General features: G+C 41.9%; 1 protein-coding gene across 11 annotated transcripts in view; it reads right to left on the bottom strand.

Annotated features, from left to right (window-relative positions):
* The window catches only part of PPIP5K1 (diphosphoinositol pentakisphosphate kinase 1), a 254458-nt gene that overhangs the window by 26531 nt on the left and 199951 nt on the right, over positions 1-27976 (bottom strand). Inside the window, exon 28 of one of the 11 annotated variants that reach the window (XM_044279557.1) lies at positions 20556-21173. The exons of the other annotated variants lie outside the window; for them this stretch is intronic. Within the exon in view, the coding sequence (XP_044135492.1) occupies positions 21145-21173 (29 nt within the window). The 3' untranslated portion in view covers positions 20556-21144. Of the gene's footprint in view, positions 1-20555; positions 21174-27976 lie in introns of those variants that run through there. 11 annotated transcript variants of the gene reach the window in all.

Below are 27976 nucleotides of genomic sequence, written 5' to 3'. Positions count from 1 at the left end.
AGGAGTCCTGGAAGTGATGATATAGCTCCCACAGAGTCCTAATCATCACCTACACTATCTGGTATTACATGAACAGACAGAAGGATTTGTGCAAGCCAACATCCACAGAAGATCTGTGGTTAGTTACCCAACATGTTTGGAACCACCTAGAAAAACTGAAGGTGTTTTGAATGCAAAGGATGGTGACACCAGATATTGATCCGATTTAGATTTCTCTTTTTATTCACTTTGCATTTTATTAATTAATAAAAAAAATTAACTATTAACATTTCTATTTTTGAAAGCATTCTTACTTTGCTGCATTTTTTCCAAACCTGCCTAAAATGTACTGTACATCTGGAGCATGATACAAAAGTGCCAAATGTAAGCTCAAAAGGTTACCTAAACAGACCCTGCCCAGTATTATTTGGTTTCTGCGGTTTAAAAGGAAACTAAAAAAATGTCCCAGAACAGTGCCCCACAAGATGCTGGTCAGGCTCTGTTTCGCTTTGTGTTGTGATACATGAAGATAATCTTACAGAATGTGTAAATGGGTGTCACAATTTTTTACTGTGGTGAGTTGGGATGGATATAAGTGTAACTGTCATTGAACTTTTTTTGTAATGTGTAGGGGAAGTGACATGAAAAGGTTTTCTAATATACTTTATTAAGGGAAATTGTACATTTGTATGAAAAAATTGGCTCTCAACTGCCCTTTAGCGGCGCTCTCTAAATGGGTGTTGCTAAGGAAAACCTGTCTTCATAGCACAGCAATGAACTGTGTACTGAATACATAAATAAAGGAGGAACATTTATCATGTGCAATGGTCTTGGTGACAGTTTTAAATGGACACTAACAACTTCTTGTCAAAGGTCACTTTAGTGATCCTGACCAAATCTGTAATCACTTTGATTAAAAACTTTCAGGTTATCCACAGCTTTGAACATTAGACTACCATCATTTTATAGACAATGATCTTGGCTATCTCATACATAAATTGGCCTTGCAACTATCTAGCATATGATTAGTTATGCAGATTCTTGTCATGTAACTGCATTGTTACTGTTTGCTCTTAAAATTCTAAATTTTAATTCATGTCATTATTTTGTAAATCCACCTTTAGCTTTAAACACTGCCCGAATCCTTCTGGGCATGCTCTTGATCAGATTCCAGCATGCCTCCACCGAAATCTGGTCCCGGATCTCTTCTACACGTTCCCAATGTTGGTGCATACTGGTCGACTCACTTGGGTACGAATACAGCCTTTTCTTCAACTCTACCCACAAGTGTTTGATTGGAAATTTTTGTCGCTGTACGACAGGCACTCAATATCTTGGGACCATCAAGAAGTACGGTGTGTAAGGTATAAAAATATAGTGATATACAATAGCATACAAGCAGATTTCAATTGGGCAGCACTTCACATTAGGCAATAGATTTTTTTGCTGTGTTTAATGTGAACTATCTGTTTAGATGCTTATAATAAATATGGTAAATATGCAAAAAGGGGATACAACAAAATATGCTCTCTATTCGGATTAGCACCTCCAACGTCTTATACGTATATTTCTTTGCAGTTTATAATTTGTTCTTTAGGACTCACTTTATAGTAACCTTATTGGCAATCAGGCATGTAAGTGATCAGTGATAGTTGGTGATCACTTGTTAGTCTCTCCAATATAAGTATTAGTATCAATAGTAATAGAGCGTCATACATCTCCAGTGTTAGTAGTTGGTATAGTAAAAAGTAGTTACTCCCCGCCAGTATGTTGTGGCGTCCCACAAGACGGGTGCGACAAGAGAGGGGTAATACAAATACGCACCCGACCTATTGATACTAATACTTATATTGGAGAGACTACTATCACTAATCACGTACATGCCCGATTGACAATAAGGTTACTATAAAGTGAATCCTGAAGAACAAATTATAAACTGCAAAGAAATATACATATAAGATGTTGGAGGTGCTAATCCGAATAGAGAGCATATTTTGTTGTATCCCCTTTTTGCATACTTACCATATTTATTATAAGCTTCTAAACAGATGGATTTTTTTCTGTGTTTAATGTGAACTATCGCCTAATGTGAAGCGCTGCCCAATTGAAATCTGCTTGTATGCTATCACTATATTTTTATACCTTACACATTGTATTTATTTTTGGATCTAATTTGGGCATTTTAAATATTTTAATATATTTTTTAATTTTTAATAGTGTTCTAATAAATTCTACATATTTATCGCAACTTCTTGATGGTCCCAAGATATTGAGTGCCTGTCGTACAGCGACTAAAATTTCTAATTCATATATTTGATTGGGTGTATCAATACCACGACACGAGCACCTTTCCATTACGAATATATGGGTGAGGCTCTATTGACGAATATATAAAGAGCTGAATGCGAACGTAAATTCATCCTCACTCATTTAGCATGTATAAGTGGAGCATCGAAGCATTTCTTGCTCCGATGCTCCCCCTGGGATGCACCTCGCAGGCCAAAGGCTTTTTAGCAGCGGTGACGTACGGGGCTTCACATGGGTATGAGAGACGGAGACGTCCGCCTAGCAGTGAGCCTGATGGCATGGCAAACTTGATAAATGTCCCCCACAGTATATATAATGTCTCTATGTTACTGTCAATAGTGAGCGCTGACTGCCTCTCCCGGCGGCTCGTTATTCAGTATGCTGGGGATACTCCTTAATAATGCTTATTTAGAGAGCGCTGCTAAGGAACACTTCAGATACAATTTGTACATGTACAAATTAAAAAACAAACAAAAACAAAGCCTTTGAATGACAGTTACACTTTAACTACAACGTGCACAGGGACTGTATCAGGGACACTTTTTTCTCAGACAGTATTGATGCAAGATCTTAAAGGAACCTTTGCTAGAAAAAAAAGGTGCAAAAGCAGAGAATTCTGCCTATTTTGCATTAAAGGGGTTTTCCCTCAGGATAGTCATCAATATATGATCAGTGGGGGACCCCCGCCAATCAGCTGTTTGAGAAGGCATGTTCCCGTGAGCGCCGCAGCTTTCTCACAGCTTACCACCCACAGTGCTGTATATTGTATAGTGGCTGTGCTTGGTATTGCGTTCAGCCCCATTCGCTTCAATAGGGATACCAAGCACAGCTTCTATACAATGCACAGTGCGGTGCTTGGTAAGCACAGAGAAAGCAGCTTGTTTAACAGCTGATCGACAGGGGTCCTGGGAAACCCCTTTAAATCAGATCTACTTGGCTCCTCAAGTGTGCAGAATACTGATCCATAGAAATGATATAAGGTTCATACTCCACACACTCGAAAGGCCAAGCAAATCCGGTTTAGCCAAAGGGGCAGAGCTCTCTGAGCAGCACTTCTGAGTCTTCGTTTTTAACAAAGGTACAATCACCTTTTCTGGCAGCCATATACAGTAGTCTCAGCTGTTTCTTCCCTAGTGAATGCAATGCTAGTACATACTTTACATCCGCTCTAAAAGCTGTGCTATGTGGGTGATATATATCACTGCCTGACTTCATATTCATTCTAAATTTGTTACTATTTACAATGTAATGTAAAGCATCACACATACATCAAAGGCAACCATTTGCATTTACTTATAAACTACTTAAAGGGAATGTATCATCAGATAAGAACATGTTCTTATACACTTAAATCAGTTTTATTTTTATTATAAACATAATTTTATTTTTCTTTCTATGTGTCTATTTATATAAAACAAATCTTGAAATATTCCAATTTTCACATTAGTCATTAGAGCAGTCACAATGAGCTGACATTTCTTTTTCTGTGGCTCCACTGTCTGCTTTACTGAATAAAGGTGGTCATATACTTCTGCTGTGTATGCAGGTGTTCTCAATGGGGGAGACTCCTCTAGTTATTTCCAAAGGAACAAATGATCGGGGATGCCGAGAGACAACATGCCCATTCATTCTTTACCTCGACATCTATCTGGCTGAGGGTGCAGAACTTGGTTGACTTGACTTCACTGAATGTGTATGGCCACCTCGCAATGAATTCTCAAAATCATTAGGGGTAGGTAAGAGAACTCTATTGTACTGATGGAAGCCTAGATAAGGCCACTACACACAGATAAGGGGCCAGTTGGACCATTAATGAACCCTGATCAATGCAACTCAAATCAACTGGTGCTTGTTTAAAAGGGAACCTGTCATCAACTTTATGCTGACCTCACTGAGGGCATCGTAAATTAGTGACACAAATGCTGATGTCAGCGGTGTGTCACTCATGAGCTAATAGTAAGTGGTGGCTCATAATCATTGCCTCTCAGGCCTTGAAAAGAGTCAAGTCTCTGAGAAGAGTCCTGGTTATTCCTAATCTCCTGCTCTCTCACCCGTCTGCTGATGGTTGGCCGTTATATCCTAGAGAGAAAGGGAGAAAACTAGGTAGAAGACGGTCAGTCATCAGCAGGTGGGCAGGAGAGCAGGAATCTATGACTAACCAGGACTCTTCTCAGGTGGCCGGGACTCTTTTCCAGGCCCAGTCTGCAATGATTGTGATGTTGGTTCTCGGCAACCACTTACTTTTAACTTCTAAATGACAGACCGCTGAAATCAACTCACCTGTCTCTACTTTATACTGCTGTTAGTATGGACAGCATAAAGTTGATGACAGGTTCCCTTGAAAGGGCATGTCACATGGCTGTATGCAAAATAAATGGGGAATGAACAATTATTATTACTACCGTTCATTCTTCATACACCTTTACACGGTGTATGCCAAATAGTATGAGTGAGTGTGCATTAGTATAAACGTTTGTTCCCGATAACGGGCCCATTTTCCGGGCCCCAGGCTCTGCATGCATGTCCTATGTGGCTCCCTGCTCTTCAGAAACAGGGGGGGGGGGGGGAGTGAAACATTACTTCAGGGAGACTGTAATAATCTATAGCATTTCTATGTCAATCAACTCCCTTTCTTTTCAGCTGCCATAAAGTGCATACAACGTGCTGCACAGTTCATATAGACAATATAGGACTAAAGTGTGTGCTTTCAGTATGGCCGCTCCAGGGGGATTTAGTTAAATGATAAAGCTAAATTTAAATGTAATCCCCTTTTGCTTCTAAGGACTTACATCTAATTAATAATACTAAAATCAAATGAGACATTCCCTTTACAGGGGCTGTCTGGTTTAAGGAGAAAACAAGATAACCCTTGGGATCGGCTTGCAATAAAGAAGTGGTAAGTACTTATCTGACAGACCCCCACGGCAGCCCTCCAGTTCTCCTGACATGGTTCCATTTACCCCACTGCAACTGTGATGTCACATGCCCTTGTCTGGAGCAACACTCCTGATATACTGCGGTATTTTAGGGATGTCATAGGGGCAGTCACGCACTGATCACTTCTAAAACAGCAGTATGCTGCGCACTTACATGGACTGGTGTTCAGTTTCAGGAGGCTTCACCCAGCAACCATAGAACAGCGGGACAGGAGGAGCGATAACGATGGGACTGAAGTGCAGGTGAGGCTGAGGAAGGGCTGCTGGGAGTGAAATGTGGGGCAGGAGGGGGAAGGACAATTTAACGACCATGTAAGCTGTGCTGTACTCCATACACTGCACTCTGTATACAGGGTCAGTGTACATAGCTAAATTGGGTGCAGGGTCAGTGCATACACAGACGCTGTACCCCATATAACTGTATACACTGACTTTTCACCCTGTATATACAGTGCTGTACCCCACATACCTATATACACTGACCCTGCACCCTGTATACACTGTGCTGTGCCCCATATAACTGCATACACTGTGCTGTACCCCATCTAACTGTAGACACTGACCCTGCACCCTGTATACACTGTGCTGTACCCCATATAACTGTATACACTGTGCTGTATCCCATATAACTGTATATATATACTATATACATTGTGCTGTAGATGCTGGAGAGTGAAAGCCCTGTTAGCCGCTCACTCCCTGGCCCGGGGCTCATTACATGGTGTGGAACAGAGGGGCTACAAGGAGGTATTACTATAATGTATGGGGGCAACATGGAGGCATTATACTGTACAAGCTCAATACTGTATAATTTATTCTTGTAGCCTTTATAAGAAAGCAAGTCTGGGGTGTCTGAGGACCAGACAGGACAGTGGATGGAGTCTGTCACCAAATTTCCAGGACGTTTTGAGTGATTTTTCCTTCTAAATTGGGTATTTATCACGATACATAACATCATTATGAAATTTAGCACAATAGTGATATTGTGGGAATATTTTTGATATCGTCCAACCCTATGCTGAGGCCAACGCTTGGCTGCAGTAGTCATGTGTTGTTGACACGACATCAACGTTGCAGCTGGGTAAATAAAACCCAGGCGGCAGAACTGGAGCAGAGGTACAGGATCTGTCAGGTAAGTACTTATCACTTCTTTACTGCAGGCAGTTTCCGAGGATTGTCCAGTTTTCTCCTGAAGCTGGACAACCCCTTTAACTACTATATCTAAAATCATTATTTTTTCACAGATACATTCTAACAATTCCTACGGACACAGCAATTAGTCAAGATTAAAGGACAATTGTAAAATGCTGAAATGTACATGGTATGAAGCATGGAGCTAAAATGCAGAGTTTAATGTTACCTTTATGACCTACTGTTTCAGCATTCAATTTGCTACTGAGAGTGACCTAGGTTCACAATGTTGTACATAAGGCAATCTATTTGTGGGATGATGCAAACCAGTTACAGAACGTTACAAATCTAACCAATGCCATCGCTCTACACTTCTTCATATACTCTAGACTGATGCTACAATATCTTTCATTTTCCTGTGCGCAAGCATATATATTGGCATAGTGGGTTGGAACATGTTGAAGATAGTCACTCAACTTGTGTCTTCTTATACACTGCCAAATAACTTTTTTGTAAACTGATGTAGCTTGCAACCAAAGTTCTTTATGGCTGCGTTCACATCACATTTAGGAGATCTGGCGGCCTGATCCAGTGCAAATACCAGCTGTTGGCCAGACAAAAACCAGTATTCAACGCTTTCCAAAACTTGGCATTTATGCCGGAAATCGGCCGGATTGCCACCGGACCTCCTTGGAGTAAATGGGGATCTGGCAACACCGGATCCTGTGAGATCTAGCAGGCTGCTCTGTGTTGGAGCAGCCTGCCAGATCTCTGAATGCCTATACTGCACCTCAAGTGAGCCACTTATAACCTCTTAAAATTAGCACATAAATTTGAAAATTTGACTGTCCAATCTAAAAAAAAAAGAGTGCTCCACGGTCTTTGGTAGTGGCATTCACTTGCAAGCTGCAACTCATTCTTTTCACTGCATAGTAAGGTAAGAGGAGACATGAAATCAGTGCTGCCCTTTCCTACCTCTCTGCTGATGTCAGCTGGAGGAGCATATAAATCGAGAGAGGGAGTTCAGCAATGATTCAAGAAGCTGCCTATCTGCTCTATGAGAAGAGGAGTTTAATTACAGTGGCAAGGGTAGAAAAGACGAATGGTATGAGTAATGTGTGATAAGAGGCTTGAAGAAGAAGTGACCGGGACTAGGCTAGAATTTGATATTTTGTATCAGAAACTGAATGAAACAGTATGAATGGTTCCGATTACCTAATTAAGTACATAATACTGATAATTTGTAAAACAGAAGCAAAATTGGGAATGTGATAGAAGATGAGTGGCTGATGACACGTAGCTGACACTGCTGGCATCATATGATTGCTGTTACATCACAAGAATTATGGTACATCACATTACTAACACATTTCTACTGTATTTGTATTTTGTCTCTAGTAAGGAGACCATAATGTTTTGGTCATCTTAAAAAAAAAAACATGTTAATGTAAAATTAGAGGCTAGGCTACTTTCTCACTTGCGTCAGAGAGATCCGGCAAGCAGTTCTGTCGCCGGAACTGCCTGCCGGATCAGGCAAAATGTATGCCAGCTGATGGCATTAGTAAGACTGATCAGGATCATGATCAGTCTTAAAAATGCCTGATCAGTCAAATAAATGCATTGAAATGCCGGATCCGTCTTTCCGGTGTCATCTGGCAAAACTGATCCGGCATTTATTTTTTTCACCTTTTTTTCAGTCTGCGTATGCGCAGACCGGAAGGACAGGTCCGGCATTACAGTATTCTGAATGCCGGATCCGGCACTAATACATTCCTATGGGAAAAAATGCCGGATCCGGCATTCAGGCAAGTCGTCAGTTTTTTTCGCAGGAGATAAAACCGCAGCATGCTACGGTTTTCTCTTTTGCCTCATCAGTCAAAATGACTGAACTGAAGACATCCTGATGCAACCTGAACTGATTACTCTCCTTTCAGAATGCATGGGGATATAGCTGATCAGTTCTTTTCCGGTATAGGGCCCCTGTGACGGAACTCTATGCCGGAAAAGAAAACGCTAGTGTTAAAGTACCCTTAGCAATGCATGGTCTAAAAGACCCATTAAAAAAGGGGGCAAACATGAGGCAGAAAAGCCTTTACACCCATTAGAGAGTTCCCTTTGCAGGTCGGAAGCTCAATTGCCAACCGTTTCCTACCTTCAGCTATGGGTCAGACTGACATTAGGGCCTCTGTTACATGCCCTAAGCTAAGTGAAAGATTGACCTCTGCACAATTGTACTCAATCCTCTTCAGGGGAAATTATGTATAGTCCCACAGTACAAATGGGCCATAGGCAAAGGGATTCATTTGAGCTCTTCAGTGTGGAATCTGGGGCAATCTGAACATGCAATAAAGTTTGAAATCTGCAATGGGTTTGTTATTCTTCACAGGTCTATAAATGAGACATAACTTCCCACTCCCCATTCACATACATGGTCATAATATTGGTTAATTCTGAGAAACCGTAAACAATTTTTAATTAGAATCAAGTAGCCATTTACAGGTAACTTTCCAAAATTACAAGAATCCATATCAAACACAAAATCCCGATAGTCCACACTCCTTTGGACCTAAGGAAATATGTTCAGACAATGCGTTTTTTTTAATGTGACTATACATAAAAAGACAAATTTTGAACTACAGTATTACAGTTTTTACAACAGCCACTGAAGCACAGACAATATGCTGATGCTCACTTGTCAGCTTTGCTGAATAGACTAGGATGGATTGAGCAGAGTAATTTAATTGTCATAGGATGGGCAATGACTGCTGAAACGTACCACTGGAGGCCTTGACATTGCAAGATAATGATCCTGTATACACAGTAACATTATGAACCCTTCCTACTCTCAGGGTTGGCAGTGTGTAGCTTATGAAGGAAGTCACGTGTTGTGAGCTGGCTCGGTGGGTATATAAGGTGTGTGGCTGTCACTGCACAAATATCCCTCATTCCTGTCACAGGTAAAATGGGTTTTGCAAAATAGGATGATTATTGGCTTTTGTGAAGCTGTGCAATTAGTGAAATGATAACGTGCTGCTGTGGTGAAAATGTATCACACTTCAGCAAACCCTACTGCATATGGAGCTTGGAAGCAGATGGATGGTCACAGCACCTCTGCTTTTGAAACTGCATCAGCAGACCTCTGCCGATCGGCAAAAGGTTGTCTTCTCCGAAGACTCGCGTTTTTTGCTTCATCGAATAGATGGATGTCACCATGTCAGACGAGAAACATGAGAAAACACCCAGCAACCATTGCTGGAAGAAAACTAGCTGGCAGTGGCAGTGTTATTCTCTGGGCCCACTCATTCACGTGGAATACGTTCTTAACCGATTTGGATATGAATCCACCCTTGCAGATCACGTACATACATACATACTGATTGTCTTCCTTGGGATGGTATCTTCCAGCAAGACAATGTGACACATGGCTAGAATTGTCAAACATTGGTTGGAAGAGGATTACCAAGACTTCCAAGTACTACCCTGGCCCCATAATTCTTTCCTCACTCCAGATACATCCAGATACCTGTGACAACCTATCGGGACCTTACTAAGTGACTCCCAGCCCATTTACCTGCTGTCTGTGCTGCATGTGGCGGTTACTCTGGATTTTAACTGGTGGTCATAATAATGTGACTCCACATACACTGTATGGCTCTGCAAGCATCTCTCTGATTCCACTCTGTTTTCTATGGATGGAGCTACACTCCATCTTTTCCTGGAGATTGTATTAGTCTACTGACATTTCTCTAACCATTACAGTACCTCCCATTTACTGCAGATACTGTAAAGTACACCATGCTCGAAGGCAGTGTGTTCCACCAATGTAGCAACCCCACAAAACATTTTAAAAATACAAAACATACAAAATAACCAGCTACTGTACAATAAACAAATAGCTAGCAAATAATTTCTCCTCTCCTAAAATACACGATGTACAGCATTTGTACTTATGGAATTAAATGGTCTAAAAAGAACCTTGAAATAACATGTCTTTAATGCTTCAGAATAAGTTGTTTTATTTGTTTGCACATTTAAAAGCAGCACAAGGCAGCATAACTGGATGTGCCGCAGTGACCCCCCATTGCTGGTTTTCTTGTTACTATAGTTCCCATCCAACACACTTCCCTCCCACACACAACGGTGTGACCTAAAATGACACAAGTCACCTTGACTATTGTCTGAGCCTAGCTGCGTGTGGATGACCAAAGTTAACACTGTAAACGCATCTGTTCTTCTCTACAGCATATTAAATAGTATCAACCATTAAAATGTTACAATATTTGCTTTAAAGCTGTTAAAATGGTTGTTTGACCGAGGCAGAGGGCTGGTGCTCAACACAGGCACACAACTGAAGATTGTTAAAAATTGTGTCAATATCCATTACCACATACATGACAATTATATGCAATATTTAACCCCTTCCTGACACCACGATTTTTTGTTTTTGTTTTTCCCGTCTTTCCTCCTGCTCACATAAACATATGAGGGCTTGTTGCACTTTCTAATGGCGCCATTTAAATGTTGCATAAGATATAGGGGGAAGCAGGAAAAAAATCCAAATGGGGTGGTACTGGAAAAAGAAAAATTCCCCTATAGTTTTATGGGTTTGGTTTTTACGCCGTTTCCTATGTGGTAAAACAGACTTGTAACCTTAATTCTCTGGGTCAGTACGATTACAGAGATACCACATTTATTGGTTTTTCCCTTTTCTTGTGTTTTAATACTTAAAATAAACTTAGAAAAAGTTTTTTTTTTTTACTTTGCACTGCCCTTTTCTGACCCCCCCATTATAGTTCCATCATTTTTTGCGGAACGGTCTATAGTTTTTATTGATGTCATTTTAGGATTGGTATGAGGTGAAGCAACAAGAAAATGGCGAATCAGCATTCACCATACGGGATAACTATTTATATATTTTAATAGTACAGGAGTTTTTAAGCACAGCGATACATATATTTATTTTATTATTTTTTTACATTTTTAATATGAGGGAAATATTTATATTTTTAGTCCCCCTAGAGGATATGTAATTATCAGATCACTTCCGCCCTAGACTGCAGGCGTAGCATCCTTCTGAGGGCCTGAGGCTGCCATGGCAACCAAACAGCTTCCTTGATCTCCACGCAGTTACGACCTGGGGAGTGTTATTTGTGGAAAGACCTCTCAGATGCTGTGGTCACAACTGATCATGTAAATGTTTGTGATTGGCATTATAGCCTTACAAAATTGAGAAAAAGCTAATATATATTGCTGGTTTACTAATAGGCACTATATAAGATTATAGAAACCAGTAAGGCCTCTTTCACGCTTGCGTTGTCCGGATCCGGCGTGTACTCCATTTTCCAGAATTACACTCCGGATCCGGAAAAACGCAAGTGAACTGAAAGCATTTGAAGACAGATCCGTCTTCAAAATGCGTTCAGTGTTACTATGGCAGCCAGGATGCTATTAAAGTCCTGGTTGCCATAGTAGTAGTGGGGAGCGGGGGAGCAGTATACTTACCGTCCGTGCGGCTCCCGGGGCGCTCCAGAATGATGTCAGAGCGCCCCATGCGCATGGATGACGTGCCATGCGATCATGTCATCCATGCGCGTGGGGCGCCCGGACGTCACTCTGAAGCGCCCTGGGAGCCACACGGACGGCAAGTATACTGCTCCCCACTACACTTTACCATGGCTGCCAGGACTTTAGCGTCCTGGCAGCCATGGTAACCATTCAGAAAAAGCTAAACGTCGGATGCGGCAATGCGCCGAAACGACGTTTAGCTTAAGGCCGGATCTGGATTAATGCCTTTCAATGGGCATTAATTCCGGATCCGGCCTTGCAGCAAGTGTTCAGGATTTTTGGCCGGAGCAAAAAGCGCAGCATGCTGCGGTATTTTCTCTGGCCAAAAAACGTTCCGGTCCTGAACTGAAGACATCCTGATGCATCCTGAACGGATTTATCTCCATTCAGAATGCATGGGGATAATCCTGATCAGGATTCTTCCGGCATAGAGCCCCGACGACGGAACTCTATGCCGGAACAAAAGAACGCAAGTGTGAAAGAGCCCTAATATGTATTAGCTTTCTAAGTATAGAAAACGTCTATTTTCAACATAGCAAAGCTATAGCCTTTTATTGTGAGTTAAATGAGGGAGAAAAAAATAACCAAAGAAAAAAATCCAGAAGTCTCTCCTGGGAACATGCAAAACTGACCACTTACTTCTAGGCTGTAGCCTCATATCATTGAGAAGAGTGGGTTTCTATACTTGGCAAGCTAATACATATGGCTGGTGTCTTTATAACCATATATTGTGCCTGTGAATAATAAACCAGTAATATGTATTAGCTTTCTAAGCATAGAAAACCATTATTCTCAATGTGGTCAGGCTATAGTAAGTATTGTATATGATATGTACATGCTAGGAAACAGCATGCTGATGGCTATCCCTAAATGGCAGTGGTGAGTAGAGGGGTATTAAAAACAGTGTTCCAAGGCTTCAGTCCTGCCCTCTGGTGCTCCAACATGCTCATTTGCAGGTATCTCTGCAGCTGTTTAACATACAGACAAAAGAAAGGTATTGGTTTAAATCAGCATGATGAATCCTAGCAGTGTTGATCATGCTGACAGAGGCTCTTTAAGGTGTACTTGCACTGTGAAAAAAACTTTTGCTATGTTACAGCGACAAGGCTTTTGATCAGTTGGGGTGCAAGAATAAAGAGAGAGAAGTTTTGTACTGGAGTAATTCTCTCTCATGATCTTTATCCTCTTAGGCCTCATGCACATGAACGTTGTTTTGGTCCACATCCGAGCCGCAGTTTTTTCGGCTTGGATGCGGACCCATTCACTTCAATGGGGCCGCAAAAGATGCGGACAGCATTCAGTGTGCTGTCTGCATCCATTGCTCCGTTCCGTGGTCCACAAAAAAAATATAACCTGTCCTATTCTTGTCCGTTTTGCGGACAGGAATAGGCAGTTATATTAATGGCTGTCCATGCCGTTCCGCAATTGCACACGGATGCCATCCGTATTTTGCGGATCGGCAATTTATGGACTACAAAACACACAACGGTCGTGTGCATGAGGCCTAAAGTAGAGGTGCACAACCCTTGATACCGATCTGAACAACCCCCAACTATCTGGTAACAGAAAATAGTTAAAATACGAATATTTAGAGAGGGCTCACCTGTATAATCAAAAATTGTATGGGTGCTCCTACAGAGAGGATTCACCCAATCCTCTAAAAATATTGGAAAACAAGGGGAAAAGTAGTAGGGCACACCACTATTCGGTTCCACACGGATAATTAATATAAACAATATTTATTAGTAATATACACTTAAATAAACATACTTAAAATACACAAGCTAAAACTAATAAAAATGTTAAATACAATAGTATCAATGCTGTATTTTGACCAAAGTTTGTTGTATGGTAAAAAAGTGTCTTTCCAAATGGGTTATTTAACCCGATCAATACCCCAATAGGTAAGGTCGCAAATAGTAAAGGTGAACTTGATATTTGGATACAGTTTTTGAATAGTCACTTGTATCTGTGCGACTTAGTAGTCGTTACACTTCTATTGTCGCTACAAAGTTGTTGCCTGTTATTAGGAATAAGCCGGAGCTGTTTTACTCACAGTTATATACGAAGTGATGCCGGCTTTTGTTGCATCACTGGTGGCGTCCCACGTGTGATGAAATTCTTTACAGGCAGCGATACGGTATGTGGAGATTTGATTCCAACTAAGTTCAGTGCGGATTCGGGATCCTCGGTGATTATATATAGCCGTACTGTATTGGAAGTCGATCGGTAATATATTCCCTCTGCGTCTTTAGTGGATATCTCGCAGCGATAGACTTTACCAGAAGAGTCGACTTTCCAGGGAGGCAGATATCCGGCTGGTCTTTGCTTTTATAAGCCAAAATTCACCGATCTCTCGCGTCTTTCTTTCTTTTTAAGCGCTTATTAATCTTACGGTATTGTGCTTCATTTCATGAAAAGAATTTCATCACACGTGGGACGCCACCAGTGATGCAACAAAAGCCGGCATCACTTCGTATATAACTGTGAGTAAAACAGCTCCGGCTTATTCCTAATAACAGGCAACAACTTTGTAGCGACAATATAAGTGTAACGACTACTAAGTCGCACAGATACAAGTGACTATTCAAAAACTGTATCCAAATATCAAGTTCACCTTTACTATTTGCGACCTTACCTATTGGGGTATTGATCGGGTTAAATAACCCATTTGGAAAGACACTTTTTTACCATACAACAAACTTTGGTCAAAATACAGCATTGATACTATTGTATTTAACATTTTTATTAATTTTAGCTTGTGTATTTTAAGTATGTTTATTTAATAGTGTATATTACTAATAAATATTGTTTATATTAATTATCCGTGTGGAACCGAATAGTGGTGTGCCCTACTACTTTTCCCCTTATCTGGTAACAGACATGTATTTTTATGTCTTGTGGCTGCTTGCATATATTTTTCATGTATTCTCCTATTAGAGAGGAGTTCTGGAAGTGTACCCAGACTCTTATGGTATATACTGTATGTTCAATATGCCATAAATACAGTATTTTTTTTTAAATTTCCATATTTTATTTATAATGCAAAAATACATATCCGCATAACATTTATAATATTATAAATTCTGAAATCATCCCCAACCCACCCCACCTATCCCCCACCTCCCAACCTTGCAGGAAAAGAAAGAAAAAAAAAAAAAAAAAAAAAAAAAGGTATATAATAAAAAAGGAAAGTTCCAAATTAATTAAACCATGTCCCACTCTTCCCACAGTTTACCCCATTTTAGATAAGATCCTCTTTGTTTGTACAGAATCTTCTCATAGCTTTTCACTTTCTCGACCAGAGCCAGCCAGTTGCTGCAGTCTGGAGCGGAGGAGCTAAACCATAGTCTAGCGACAAGAAGCCTAGCCAGGAACCTAACTTTGATCAATAATTGGCGTTTTATGGGCTGATAATTAACCTCCAATAGGTCTCCCAAGACCCATATCCTGGGAGACAGAGGAACAACAATGTTAAGTTTACAAGCCAAGGTGGTCTGGACCGATCTCCAGTAACTACCCACCATTGGGCAATCCCAAAACAGGTGTAAGTGGTCTGCCTCGGAGTCGCCACAACGTGGGCAATCAGAGGAGGCTCTAAGTCCTCTTCTATATAGCCACAGAGGTGTCACATATATTTTGTGCAAAATGTTAAATTGTACAACAGTGTGATTAAAATTATGTGAAACATATTTTAAACTATCCCCTATATTCTCCCAATCTGGGGGACCCACCTCTGAAAGTAACAAAGACCAGGACTTCTGTCCTGGAGAAAGAAGACCCCGAAAAAAATGTTTCATTAAGTGTCTATAACAATGTGATATTTTGATTTTCGTGGCGGCTTTCTTAATAATAAAATCGTGTAGGAATTCAGGAGTATCTATAAGAAGAAGGTGACTATTCAGAGTGCTAGAAAGTGCAAACCTCAATTGGAAATATGCGTACCAGGCCACCTCACCCAAATTTGCTCTGTGCCCTATTTCCATCGAGGACAGAATTTGTCCACCACTAACCACCTGATGTAAATACTGAACCTTCTTAGTCCTCCAATACTGGCAACAATTCAGATCGCTTAAATTCACTAGCTTTGGATTATGCCACAATGGGGTGCAAATAAGTGATGCCTTAACTCCACACCAACTCCTAATGACCCGCTAGGTCTTTATAGCCATTCTGCAGAAAAGTGTATACCCGGTCTGTATATTTAATAGATAGTCGGACTCCAATACAGTAAAGAAATCCGTAAAGCCTGAGTCTTTCACCACTTTATTGCAGAAATGGCTATTTTCCCAGTCACTAAAAAGGCAGAGTTGAGAGGCCATAAAGTAACCCCTAAAATAAGGGAGGTTAAGGCCTCCCTGATTATAAGGCATAGAGAAATAGAGCGCCTTCAATCTAACACGCTTCCTCCCCCATAATAGGTCGTTAAGCATCCGCTCAATTAGTCTAAAATACTTATCTGCGATCCATACAGGCGAGTTGCGCAGGACATAAAGAACCTGGGGCAGTACTACCATTTTTATTAAAGAAATTCTATCAGCTCTTGTGTGCAGAATTTTTTGCCATATCTTGATTTTAGCCCTCAGCTTAATCAGCAGGGGAATCAAGTTAAGTTGTAGATATTCCTGAGGTTTGGCAGAAACTGAAATCCCCAGGTACTTTATTGATTCAGAGACTGTTAACTGGTTATCCCAGTCACCTCGCAGCTCGTCTATAGGGAGGAGAACAGTCTTCTCCCAATTGATCTCCAGGCCAGACGGAGCAGAAAAAAACCCAACCAAATCCATTATACGAGGGAGAGTAGTTTCTGTTTGCTGAAGAAAGACCAAGATGTCATCTGCATAGAGAGATACACGGTCGTGCTTCCCCATTATACCAAAGCCGGCCACCTGCAAATCCTGCCTTATACTGGCTGCTAAGGGTTCAATATAAATATTGAAAAGAAGGGGGGAGAGAGGACAGCCTTGACGGGTGCCTCTTCCTAGGGTGAAACTCTCTGTGATCGTATCATTAATCCTGATCCTAGCAGCTGGGGAACTATATAATAGCTGAACCATCGCCATAAATCTAGGGCCAAAGCCCATTTTTTTCATCACCTCCCAGAGAAAAGTCCACTCCACCCTGTCGAAGGGTTTGGTGGCATCCAGCGACAGGATGGAGCGGGCACCACGCCCCGGAGACTGAATATTCATAAATAGCCTATGCAAATTATGATGGGTGCCCCTTTTTGGCATAAAGCCATTTTGGTCTGGGTGGATAATAGTGGATATAACCCGTGAAAGCCTCCTAGCCAAAACTTTAGATAGTAGCTTGGCATCTGTGTTTAGTAGCGAGATTGGTCTATAGGAGCTCATTTCTATCGGGTCCTTATCCTTTTTAGGAATTAAAACAATAAGAGCCTCCATCATAGTGCATGGTAAGCTCCCTCCCTGTATTGCCTGAGAAAAGACCTCTAACAGCTGGGGGAGAATCACATCGCTGTACTTGCGGTAAACCTCATATGGAAGGCCATCCATCCCTGGCGACGAATTCCCCGAGACAGATCCCAAAGCCTCCTGAAGTTCCGAAAGGGATAACTCCTCTTCCAGATATTCTATTTGGGCTTCGTTTAAAACGGGGAGTGAGATCCTTTCCAGGAACCGCGTCGCCAGGTCGGGTGGCAAGCCAGAGGAGGGACTGTATATCTGGGTAAAATATTGTAGAAAGGTGTCCCTAATTCCTTCTGGATCTGTTATAATTTCCCCCGCTGTATTGCGGATCGAGACAATAGATTGATTTTTTTTGTCCTGTTGTGAGATTATCCTAGCTAGCAACCTACCAGGGCGTCCAGACTCCGAAAAATATTTTAAACCCTTGAAGAATACTCTATGATTTGCTTTCTCTGTTATGTATTTGTCCAAGGAGCAGCTGGCCTTCTGCATCTCCTCCCTATTATGCTCAGTAGGTTGACCGGTAAATTGCTCAGTTGTACATGCAACAGCCTTGGTCAGTTCCTCCTCTTTTTTTTTTTATGTTCTCTTTACTGCAGCAATCTCACTTATAAAAACCCCCCTCAGATATGCTTTCAGGGCATCCCATACTATATTGATGTTAGCAGAGGGGCGATTCACCTCCCAAAAGGAGGATATCAATGATTTAGTGGGCTGAAGATTATCCATAATAGAAAACCAATATGGATTCAGCTTGAATCCTAGCCCCCTATTGTCCTTGTTCTTCCCCGTGCAAACCTCAACCAGTACGGGTGAGTGGTCCGAGACTGTTCTTACCCCATATCGTATCTTACGGATGTTGCACAGATTATCTTCATTAGTAAATGCTAAATCAATTCTAGACATTGCTCTACCACCCCTGCTAACACAAGAATATACTCGCTTACCTCCGCCAAGATGTTCCCATATATCCACCAGTCCAACCTCCTGGCAGAATTGTGGCAACGGGGAGGTACATAAATTCCTCGCGCGTTCTGCATCTAATGTGAATCTATCTTTATTGGGGTCCATTACTGCATTGAAGTCCCCCATCAGAACTAGCCGGCATTCTGATCTCCCTTCAAAAAAAAGTGTTAGCTGGACCAGTGGATACATTGAGAAGGGCGGAGGTATATAAAAGAAAGCAAGAATGTAACTATGGCCATGCAGCTTACCATGCAAAAAGATAAATCTGCCCTGGTCATCTATATAGGATTTGATAAGGGTAAAGTCCACAGAATTATGGATCAAAACTGAGACGCCCCTAGAAGAGCTGCTAAAAGTAGAGTGATAAGATTGAGAATACCATCCCGTTGTCAAGCGGGACACGGTTTCTTTAGTAAGATGGGTTTCTACCATACAAATAATTGCTGGAAGGTATCTTTTAAGTGCATCCATAATAGCTTGCCTTTTGACCCTTTCCCCAAGCCCTCTGATATTCCAAGTTACAATCCTAGTGGGCATCCTTCACTGTAGCAAGAGAAAGACAGAAAAAAAAAAAGACAGAAAAAAAAAAAAAAAAAAAAAGACAGAAAAAAAAATAATAAAAAAAAAAAACACACATCCCCAAACCTGCAAGGTGGATTCCCTCCCCCTGCTCCCTCCCATCCCCCCCTCTCCGTTGATCCGCCCGAGCTGGTCAGCGAATCTCTAACCTCTGGCCGTTCTCCCCCTCCCTAGCCTTACCCCCCCCTCCATCATAATTTACAGAGTATAATATCATAGACCCGTTTGCTCCATCCACTCTAGCACTTGTTGTGGTCTTTCAAAAAATTGTGAGATCCCGTTATGGATCACTCTTAATTTTGCTGGATACTGTAGCGAGTATTTAATGTCCTTAGACGCCAGACGTTTCTTTATCTCTATAAAATTTCTTCTCTTTTCCTGAGTCTGTCGAGCAAAGTCAGGAAAAAAGAGCAATTTGGTGCCCTGATATTCAATAGGTGTACATTCTCTTGCTCTTCTCAGTATCATATCTCTATCAACAGACAATAGTAATTTCATTAAGATTGCCCGCGGCGGCCTCCCTGGAGTAGGTTTCCCTCCTGGGATTCGATGAGCTCTTTCTATCTGAAACATAGGGGAGAAATAGTCGCTCCCAAGGTTATTAAAGACCACTTCTTTAAGTTGTTCCTCTAGCTGTCGACCTTCGGTTCCTTCAGGGAAGCCAATTATACGAACGTTGTTTCGCCTGGACCTATTTTCAAGGTCCTCCATCTTATTTTGTAATAATTGATTTTCTGAGGCGAGAAGAGCGGTTTTAGACTTTAGCGTATTTATGTCAGTTTGCAATGAGTCGACTATTTTTTCAACGTTGAAGACTCGGTCACGGATTTTAGCCAGATCATCTCTTATTAAAGTAATATCGCTCTGTACTGAGCCCAGTTGGATAGACATCCCTTGCACTAGGGTACCATTATTTTCCACAGCACAGAGAATTTTATTAAGTACTGCGGGTTCATGTTCAGCTCTCAATTGTGCAGAGAGACTTTCCTCTACCGCCTCCTGACCTGTCTCTGCTGATCCGTCATCAGATAGTTCGTCAGTTTGGGGAGGCTTAACGGATTTCTTCAATTTAGAAGAGAGTTTCGTTTTAACTGAATTATTTTCATTTGAGAGGGGCGGTTTTAAGAACTTGTCAATTTTATTATCTGGGGTCTTAGATCCAGACTTTGTTACAGAAAGGTCCACTGACCGTCGTTTTGGGGCCATTTTTCTCCCCCTTCCTGCTTTCCTCTCCCTCTTCCCTTTCCCCCCCCCCCTTTCCACTTCGATATAGCAGAAGGGTTAATCAGTGATGGCAAAGGAAAAGAAGGGTGAAATCATATATAGCGATAATCTCGTGTATCCGATACGCCCGCAGACCCAATGAACATCACCAGCCAAGCAGGAAAAATTTTTTATTTTTTTTCCGACCCACAAAATGGGAGGACAAATAGGCCTCGCTAATCACCCAAGCAAAAAGTAGTCCAGATGGCGGCCCCTCCCTCTCCTCCTGCCCTTTTATATATTTTTTTTTTTTCCTTTTTCTTTATCTCTCTTTCTGTTCTTTTCCCCCTTTTTTCCTTTTTTTTCCTTTCCTTTTCTCCTTTCTCTTATCCTCTCCCCTTTTCCCGATTCTTTCTCTTTCTTTGCTTTATCTTTGTTTTGTTTTTTTTTTTTTTTTTATTTCTTTTTTTTTTTTTTTTTTTCCTCTTTCCTTTTCACAACACAGAAAAAACCAGCAATAAAGAAAGCCAAGGGAGCAGTGTTCTCACATATCCGGAGGAGCCTCGGTCCCGGTGCACACACGACACGATACAGTTGATCAGAGCCGGAGAGAAAGCAGGCAGGAGCTCTCACCGAGCCCCAGAAGGGCAAGCAGTCCAGGTATCGAGCAGATCGAGGAGGTAACAGGCCACAAAAAAAAACCGCCGCACATCAGCAAGAGCGAGGCAGCAGGCAGAGCAGCCAGACCCCAGACCAAGGCACAGGAGGAAACCAACGAGGGAAGAAGGCAGGAGGTCTCCGGAGCAGCGAAACAGGAGAGCAGGCGATCCCGGACCAAACGCTCAGGAAGCAAGCACCCACGATCCGCCAGCGAGTAGGACCAGGAGCCAAGCCAGGAGCCAGTCGGGTTGGTTCGGGGTTTCAAGTTCAGCTGTGCGGCGCGACGCTGGTTGTTCGGCGTCAGCTGTTAGGATGGAGCCGGAGCCGATGTAGAGCGTGGAGGGAGGAGGCCAGCGGGGGGGAGATCGAGACGCGATGCAATCACGTCATCACGCCATCCCAATAACAGCTTTTAAAGCTAATAAATACAGTATTAAACAGTTAGTAATAACCCTTTAAGTTTTATTTTTATCTTTTAGAACTGGTATAGTCTGACAACGTGGCCCCCAACTAGAAAAAGTTGTACACCATGCATTTGTACACCTTTATCATGGAAAAACATTTAGCCATTTATCAGAATAAGTGGAGATGTAAAAGTTGCACTTGGATGATTTCTGCACTTCTGCTTTAACTTTAAAGGCTTTTTCCAACACTAACAAATGCTCCCCCATATGCCGGGTCCCTCACGCTGATTCTACTTACCTGGCTCCCTAAGCCGCTCCAGGTCCCCGCACCATCACTGCTGCTTCTCCCTGTGCAGGGGGGGGGGGGGGGCTCGTCCCCATCTGCCATTGGCCATTCTTTGTGATTTGTTTCGCGTGAATCAAATATGCTCCAATGGCGCTAAAAAGTGGTATACAGGTGAAGCTCGAAAAATTTGAATATCATGCAAAAGTCCATTTATTTCAGTAATGCAAATTAAAAGGAATTGCATTAATGCAGCTTAAAATTAGAACTTTGTGAAAAGGTTCAATATTTTAGGCTCAAAGTGTCACACTCTAGTCAGCTAATTGATCCATACCCCCTAAGCAAAGGGTACCTTAAAATTGAGACTTTGGGGTTTCATAAGCTGTAAGCCATAATCATCCAAATTATAACAAATAAAAGGCTTGAAATATCTCGCTTTGCATGTAATGAGTCTCTCATATGTTAGTTTCACCTTTGAAGTTGCATTACTGAAATAAATTAACTTTGCACGATATTTACATTTTTCGAGTTTCACCTGTATAAACACTCTCTGGTCTCCTATGTGTGAGAGAGAGCCTAGTAAGATACCCTGGGTTTCCTGTCAATATACAGTATATGTGTTGTCTGGTGGGTGCGCTATCAGATTACAAAGAGCGCCTAGTATGTGTAGTATGTGTGCAGAGTTTATTAAGGGCCAGGCAACGCTTCTCTGGGTTTCTGGGAAAGATATTTAAGTTAGTGTTCAAATTAGCTAAGCCTATCTGATGCCAGTAGATATAAGATGTACAAATTTTCATATATATTTTTTGTAGAAACTTAGGATGTTGACTGGTGTTCAATACTCCTCATGTGTGTTTGGCGCTTTCCATAGGGAGAAACAGTACCCAACTATGGCTTCTCAGGTAGACAAGCAAATATACAAATGTGTTTTACTGGAAAGTAAATTCTTCCAGAAAATTATACATTTGTCACGCCAGCCATATTATATTCAAATACAGTCATCGGCTGAGAGCCAAATAACCTCAATGTTTCCCACTTTAATACACTTTTCATCCAATGTAGGTGTCACATCTATTTAGGAAAACTGTATAATTTATACAAAAAAAGTATTCTATATTAATAATGTGTCACTTTAGTTACAGAAATATTTGCTTGATCTAAAATAGAAAATTCACCCATATCATGGCAGCTAGAGGTGTAATCCCTAAATTCTATTCCCATTTCAAACATTTATACGTTATCCACAGATGTGCTACACTGTTATTCACTTGTATTGAAGCTACACAAACAGCATAGCAGATCTCGCTCAGCTGTTCCATAGTCTTGACTACTTCTGGCAGGGAAGAGGGTTGGAGCTGCTCTGACATGGGAATACCTCCTTAGGGCTGTTTCACACGAGCGGATGCCGTGCGTGACATCAGCTCCGTGAATTACAGCCAAGACCCGATGCAGACTGCAGAGGCACGGAGCATTATCAATCATGTTAATGCTCCGTGCCTCTGCAGTCTGCATCGGGTCTTGGCTGTCATTCACGGAGCATCCGATCGTGTGAAACAGCCCTTAAACTAAACAGATCATGATTAATGCAGTTGTCCCATTACAACTTATCCCCAGTCCACATGATAGGGGTGTCTGATTGGCAGGGGTACCACTGATCACGAGAACGATGGCATGTGTTGCCCAGTTTGAATGGGGAGGCAGACATGCTTGTGTGCTGCCTTCATCTCTATGGGGCTGTTTAGTTATAGGTGTCTATTTTATTTACAGTATTGTAGTAAGAGAAAACCCCTGCGGCGTCGCATCAATCTTTCAGTTGTCATGGCTAGCATATTGCCTGTTCCTCTTTTATACAGGTTCATATAAGATCTATATTATGGTGAATAATTTTCTCCTGAGACAACCATGGGAGCTGAGAGAGTGTGATGAAGCTAATATCTTTGCCATTAAACAATATACAGACTTGCACCACCTTACTGCTTCTCACAGACTGTCTCAAATACATTATTGGGGCTACTCCCATTGTATACTATTATAGTATACTGATAGTATATGCCATAACATTATGATCAGATGATATCCAACCACTGGACCCTCACAAATCACTAGAACCCCACATATCGGGAGACCAAGGTCCCTCTGGCACACACCAAGTGCAGCGGAGCTCCCAACCAGCTGCTTTGCAGGAAATTGATACAAAACTGAATTCAAGTTAATGGGGATGTGGTGCAATTTTCAGATGGCCAGGAGCATCTCTGTACATAGAAATACTAGGGTATACACACACAGGAGTGTAGGTTATGCATTACTTTTATGCGGATGTTCCATGCGCTTTTTGCTGCGTTTCCACACCAAAATCTACATGTTTTGTGGATTTTGATGCAGATTCTCCCCTGGGAATCTGAACAAACAGTTGACATGCTGTTGATTTCAAAATCCACACTGCAGGTCATTTTCTGAGTGGAAAAATTCTGCCCCATTTTTTTTACTATTTAGCTGGTACTAGATTACGCTTTGGATTTTCCACATGAATATCCGCATGGAAAATCCATGCCTAGTATGCACAGGGCACATCTACCCTTAAAGGGGTTCTCCGGGAATTAAAAAAATGAAAATACTTAAATATTACTTTAGTATAAATACAGTGAGGAACAGAAGTATTTGAACACCCTGCAATTTTGCAAGTTCTCCCACTTAGAAATCATGGAGGGGTCTGAAATTTACATTGTAGGTCAATTCCCACTCAGAGACAGAATAAAAAATAAATAAATCAGGAAATCACATTGTATGATTTTTAAAGATTTTTTTTTTTGTTCTGCACTGCTGAACATAAGTATTTGAACACCTGAGAAACAGCAACAATTCTGGCTCTGAAATACCTGTTACCCCTGCCTTTAAGAAGTCCACCTCTACTCCACTCATTAATCTAACTTGGTAGCACCTGTCTGAGCTCTTTTAAGACACCTGTCCACCCCACAGTCAGACGCCAACTACTACCATGGGCAAGACCAAAGAGCTGTCAGAAGACACCAGAGACAAAATTGTGGACCTCCACAGGGCTGGAAAGCGCTATGGAGCAATTGCCAAGCAGCTTTGTGAAAATAGATCAACTGTTGGAGCAATTGTTAGAAAATGGAAGAGGAGACGACTGTCAGTCTCCCTCGGACTGGGGCTCCATGCAAGATCTCACCTCGTAGGGTATCACTGATGATAAGAAAGGTGAAGAATCAGCCCAGAACTACAAGGGAGGAGCTGGTCAATGAGATAAGGAGAGCTGGGACCACAGTTTCAAAGGCCACTGTCGGTAGAACACTACGCTGTCATGGTTTCAAATCATGCATTGCACAAAGGTTCCCCTGTTCAAGTCATCACATTTCCAGGCCCATCTGAAGTTGGCTAATGACCATCTGGATGATCCAAAGGAGGCATGGGAGAAAGTCATGTGGTATAAACTTCACTCGCCGTGTTTGGAGGAAAAAGAAGGATGAGTTGCATTCCAGGAACACTATCCCTACTGTGAAGCATCGGGATGGCAACATCATGCTTTGGGGGTGCTTTTCTGCAAAGGGGTCAAGATGACTGCACTGTATTAAGGAGAGGATGAATGGGGCCATTTACTGTGAGATTTTGAGCAACAACTTCCCTCCTTCCCTCAGTCAGAGCATTGAAGATGGGTCGTGGCTGGGTCTTCCAACATGACAACGACCTGAAGCACACAGCCAGGATAACCAAGGAGTTGCTCCGTAAGAAGCATATTAGGTTCTGGAGTGGCCGAGCCAGTGTCCAGACCTAAATCCAATAGAACATCTTTGGAGGGAGCTGAAACTCTGTGTTGCTCAGCAACAACCCCAAAACCTGACAGATCTAGAGGGGATCTGTGTGGAGGAGTGGGCCAAAATCCCTGTTGCAGTGTGTGCAAACCTGGTCAAGAACTACAGGAAACGTTTGACCTCTGTAATTGCAAACAAAGGCTTCTGTACCAAATATTAACACTGATTTTCTCAGGTGTTCAAATACTTATGTTGAGCAGTGCAAGACAAATAAATTCTTTGAAAATCATACAATGTGATTTCCTGTTCAAGATGGATCCGTCATGGCTAAAGAAGACATAATACAACCGGATCTGTTCATGGCGGATGCATGAAGTTGTATTATTGTAACGGAAACTTTTTGCAGATCCATGACGGATCCGCAAAAAACGCTAGTGTGAAAGTAGCCTAAGTATTTTGGTCAAATTCCGACAGAGTAATTTGAATTTCAATAAAGGTAGCTAGGGTACTCAGTAACTAATAAGGATGTGACTGGCAGTAAAAATGCAGCATTACCACAACTCGCACAAAACAAGTTCTATGTGATTCACAAGAATTACAACTTTCTTCCCTCATAGCTAAACACTGAGGTCACATCCAAGTAGGGGAGGACGATATAAACGATATACGATATTATCGCCATAAATTCGGTCAACGATATAGATTTTAGCTATATCGCCATATCGCGATAGATGGCCTCACTACCGCTCCGTGGTGCTTCTCACTCACCGCTCTGTGGCCTCCCGACTCTGCACCGCGCTGCACTGGGCAGGGCCTTGCGTGCAAACATCGTCAGCACGCTGGCTGACGCTGTGTGTGTCGTCAGGTCCCTACCAGTGAATGCTGGTAAGAAGACGTGGTCCGTCTCCTGCGGACTCCATCAGCCAGCCGCGCACCCTGCAGGAAAGGTAAGTATATTAGCAGGGGCCCCAATCTACCGGGGGGTGTGGGGGTGGATGATGGCAAACGGCAATGGCATGGGGCTGATGACGCTGGCTGGGGGACATGGATGATGAATTTGTATACATAATTTGTATACATACAGAAGAAAATAATATATTGTGATATATCGTTATATCGCATATGCTTCAAATTATATTGCGATATAGATTTCAGGCCATATCGCCCAGCCCTACATCCAAGTCATGGCAAGGTCGCAATTTTACCAAAAATGTTACCGTAGAGGCTGAAGCTAAATGCTGACAAACAATACTAAGAACTAAACAATTCAAAATGGAATGTTTAAGGGAACCTACCACCAGGAAAATGCAATGTATAAGCTGTCACAGTCTAGAGCAGGAGGAGCAGAGCAGATTGATATATAGTTTTATGGGAAAGGATTTTGTATATTCTGTATTTTATGCAGTTAAATTCCTGCTCATTCTGGGCTTTGCAATCAAGGAGGCGGTCCTATCAGTTATTGACAGGCTTCTAAATATGACTGCATACAGAGATGGCTGTCAGTCACTGATAGGACCTTCCCTCTATGACTGCATACAGAGATGGCTGTCAGTCACTGATAGGACCTTCCCTCTATGACTGCATACAGAGATGGCTCTCAGTCACTGATAGGACCACCTCCTGGACTTCACTAACCCAGGATCGGCAGGAGTACAAATGAATAAAATAGGTTATACTGAAACTTTTCCCATAAAGTATTCATCAGTCTGCTCATCTCCTACTCGATAATATGTTGACTGCAGCTCAAACACTATGTTCAACCTGACTAGATAAATTAGTTTATTAGTAGCTGGGTTAGTATGTGAACACCTTTGTAACTGCATGTAATAAAAAATTTAACGTAGCCACAAATGTATTCATTAAAGAGGACCTTTCACCGATCCTGACATTGTGAACTAAGTATACAGACATGGAGAGTGGCGCCCGGGGATCTCACTGCACTTATCCCCGGGCGCCGCTCCGTTCTCCTGCTATGCCCTCCGGTATCTTCGGTCACTAAGTTATGGTAGGCGGAGTCTGCCCTTGTTCTTCTGTAGCGCTGGCCAATCGCAGCGCAGAGCTCACAGCCTAGGAGGTTATTTTCCCAGGCTGTGAGCTCTGCGAGTGACCGAAATCTCCGCCTACCATAACTTAGTGACCGAAGATACCGGAGGGCATAGCGGGAGAACGGAGCGGCGCCCAGGGATAATAGTAAGTGCAGTGAGATCCCCGGCCGCCGCTCTCCATGTCTGCATACTTAGTTCACAATGTCAGGATCGATGAAAGGTCCTCTTTAAAATGTATCTGTATAGCGCAACCTGCTGTTTTTTTCTTTTCTTATTTCTTTGTTCAGTTCAATGAGAAGGCAGCACATGCTCAGTTTCATCCTTCAACTGCCTCCTGGGCTGTGATAGGTAGAAAGCTGTAGCAGAATAGACATGCTCTCTGAACTGCACTCTCCTTGAGCTGCCAGCTTGATATAAATCTAGTAGAGCAAAAAATGTGCCGATTCTAGCTTTGTTAGAAAGAGATCGGCATATACTATCAGATTTTTTATTTTGTATATTAGTCATGGAATAACGCCTTTAAAATAAAACGTACATCATAAAATACTGATGCCTAGTGTACATACACACTACGTCTAAATGCCAAATGGCAATGTCTGTGCAGGATACAAATGCTAACTTCTGGAACACAGTAAAATTTTATAAATAGAAAAAATCTATGTGAACTAAAGAAAGTACCGTATATTCCGGCGTATAAGACGACTGGGCGTATAAGACGACCC

The sequence above is a fragment of the Bufo gargarizans genome, chromosome 2 (genome assembly GCF_014858855.1).
Source record: "Bufo gargarizans isolate SCDJY-AF-19 chromosome 2, ASM1485885v1, whole genome shotgun sequence".
In the NCBI taxonomy this organism is placed as follows: Eukaryota; Metazoa; Chordata; class Amphibia; order Anura; family Bufonidae; genus Bufo; species Bufo gargarizans.
This window is presented reverse-complemented; position numbering and strand designations above follow the sequence as displayed.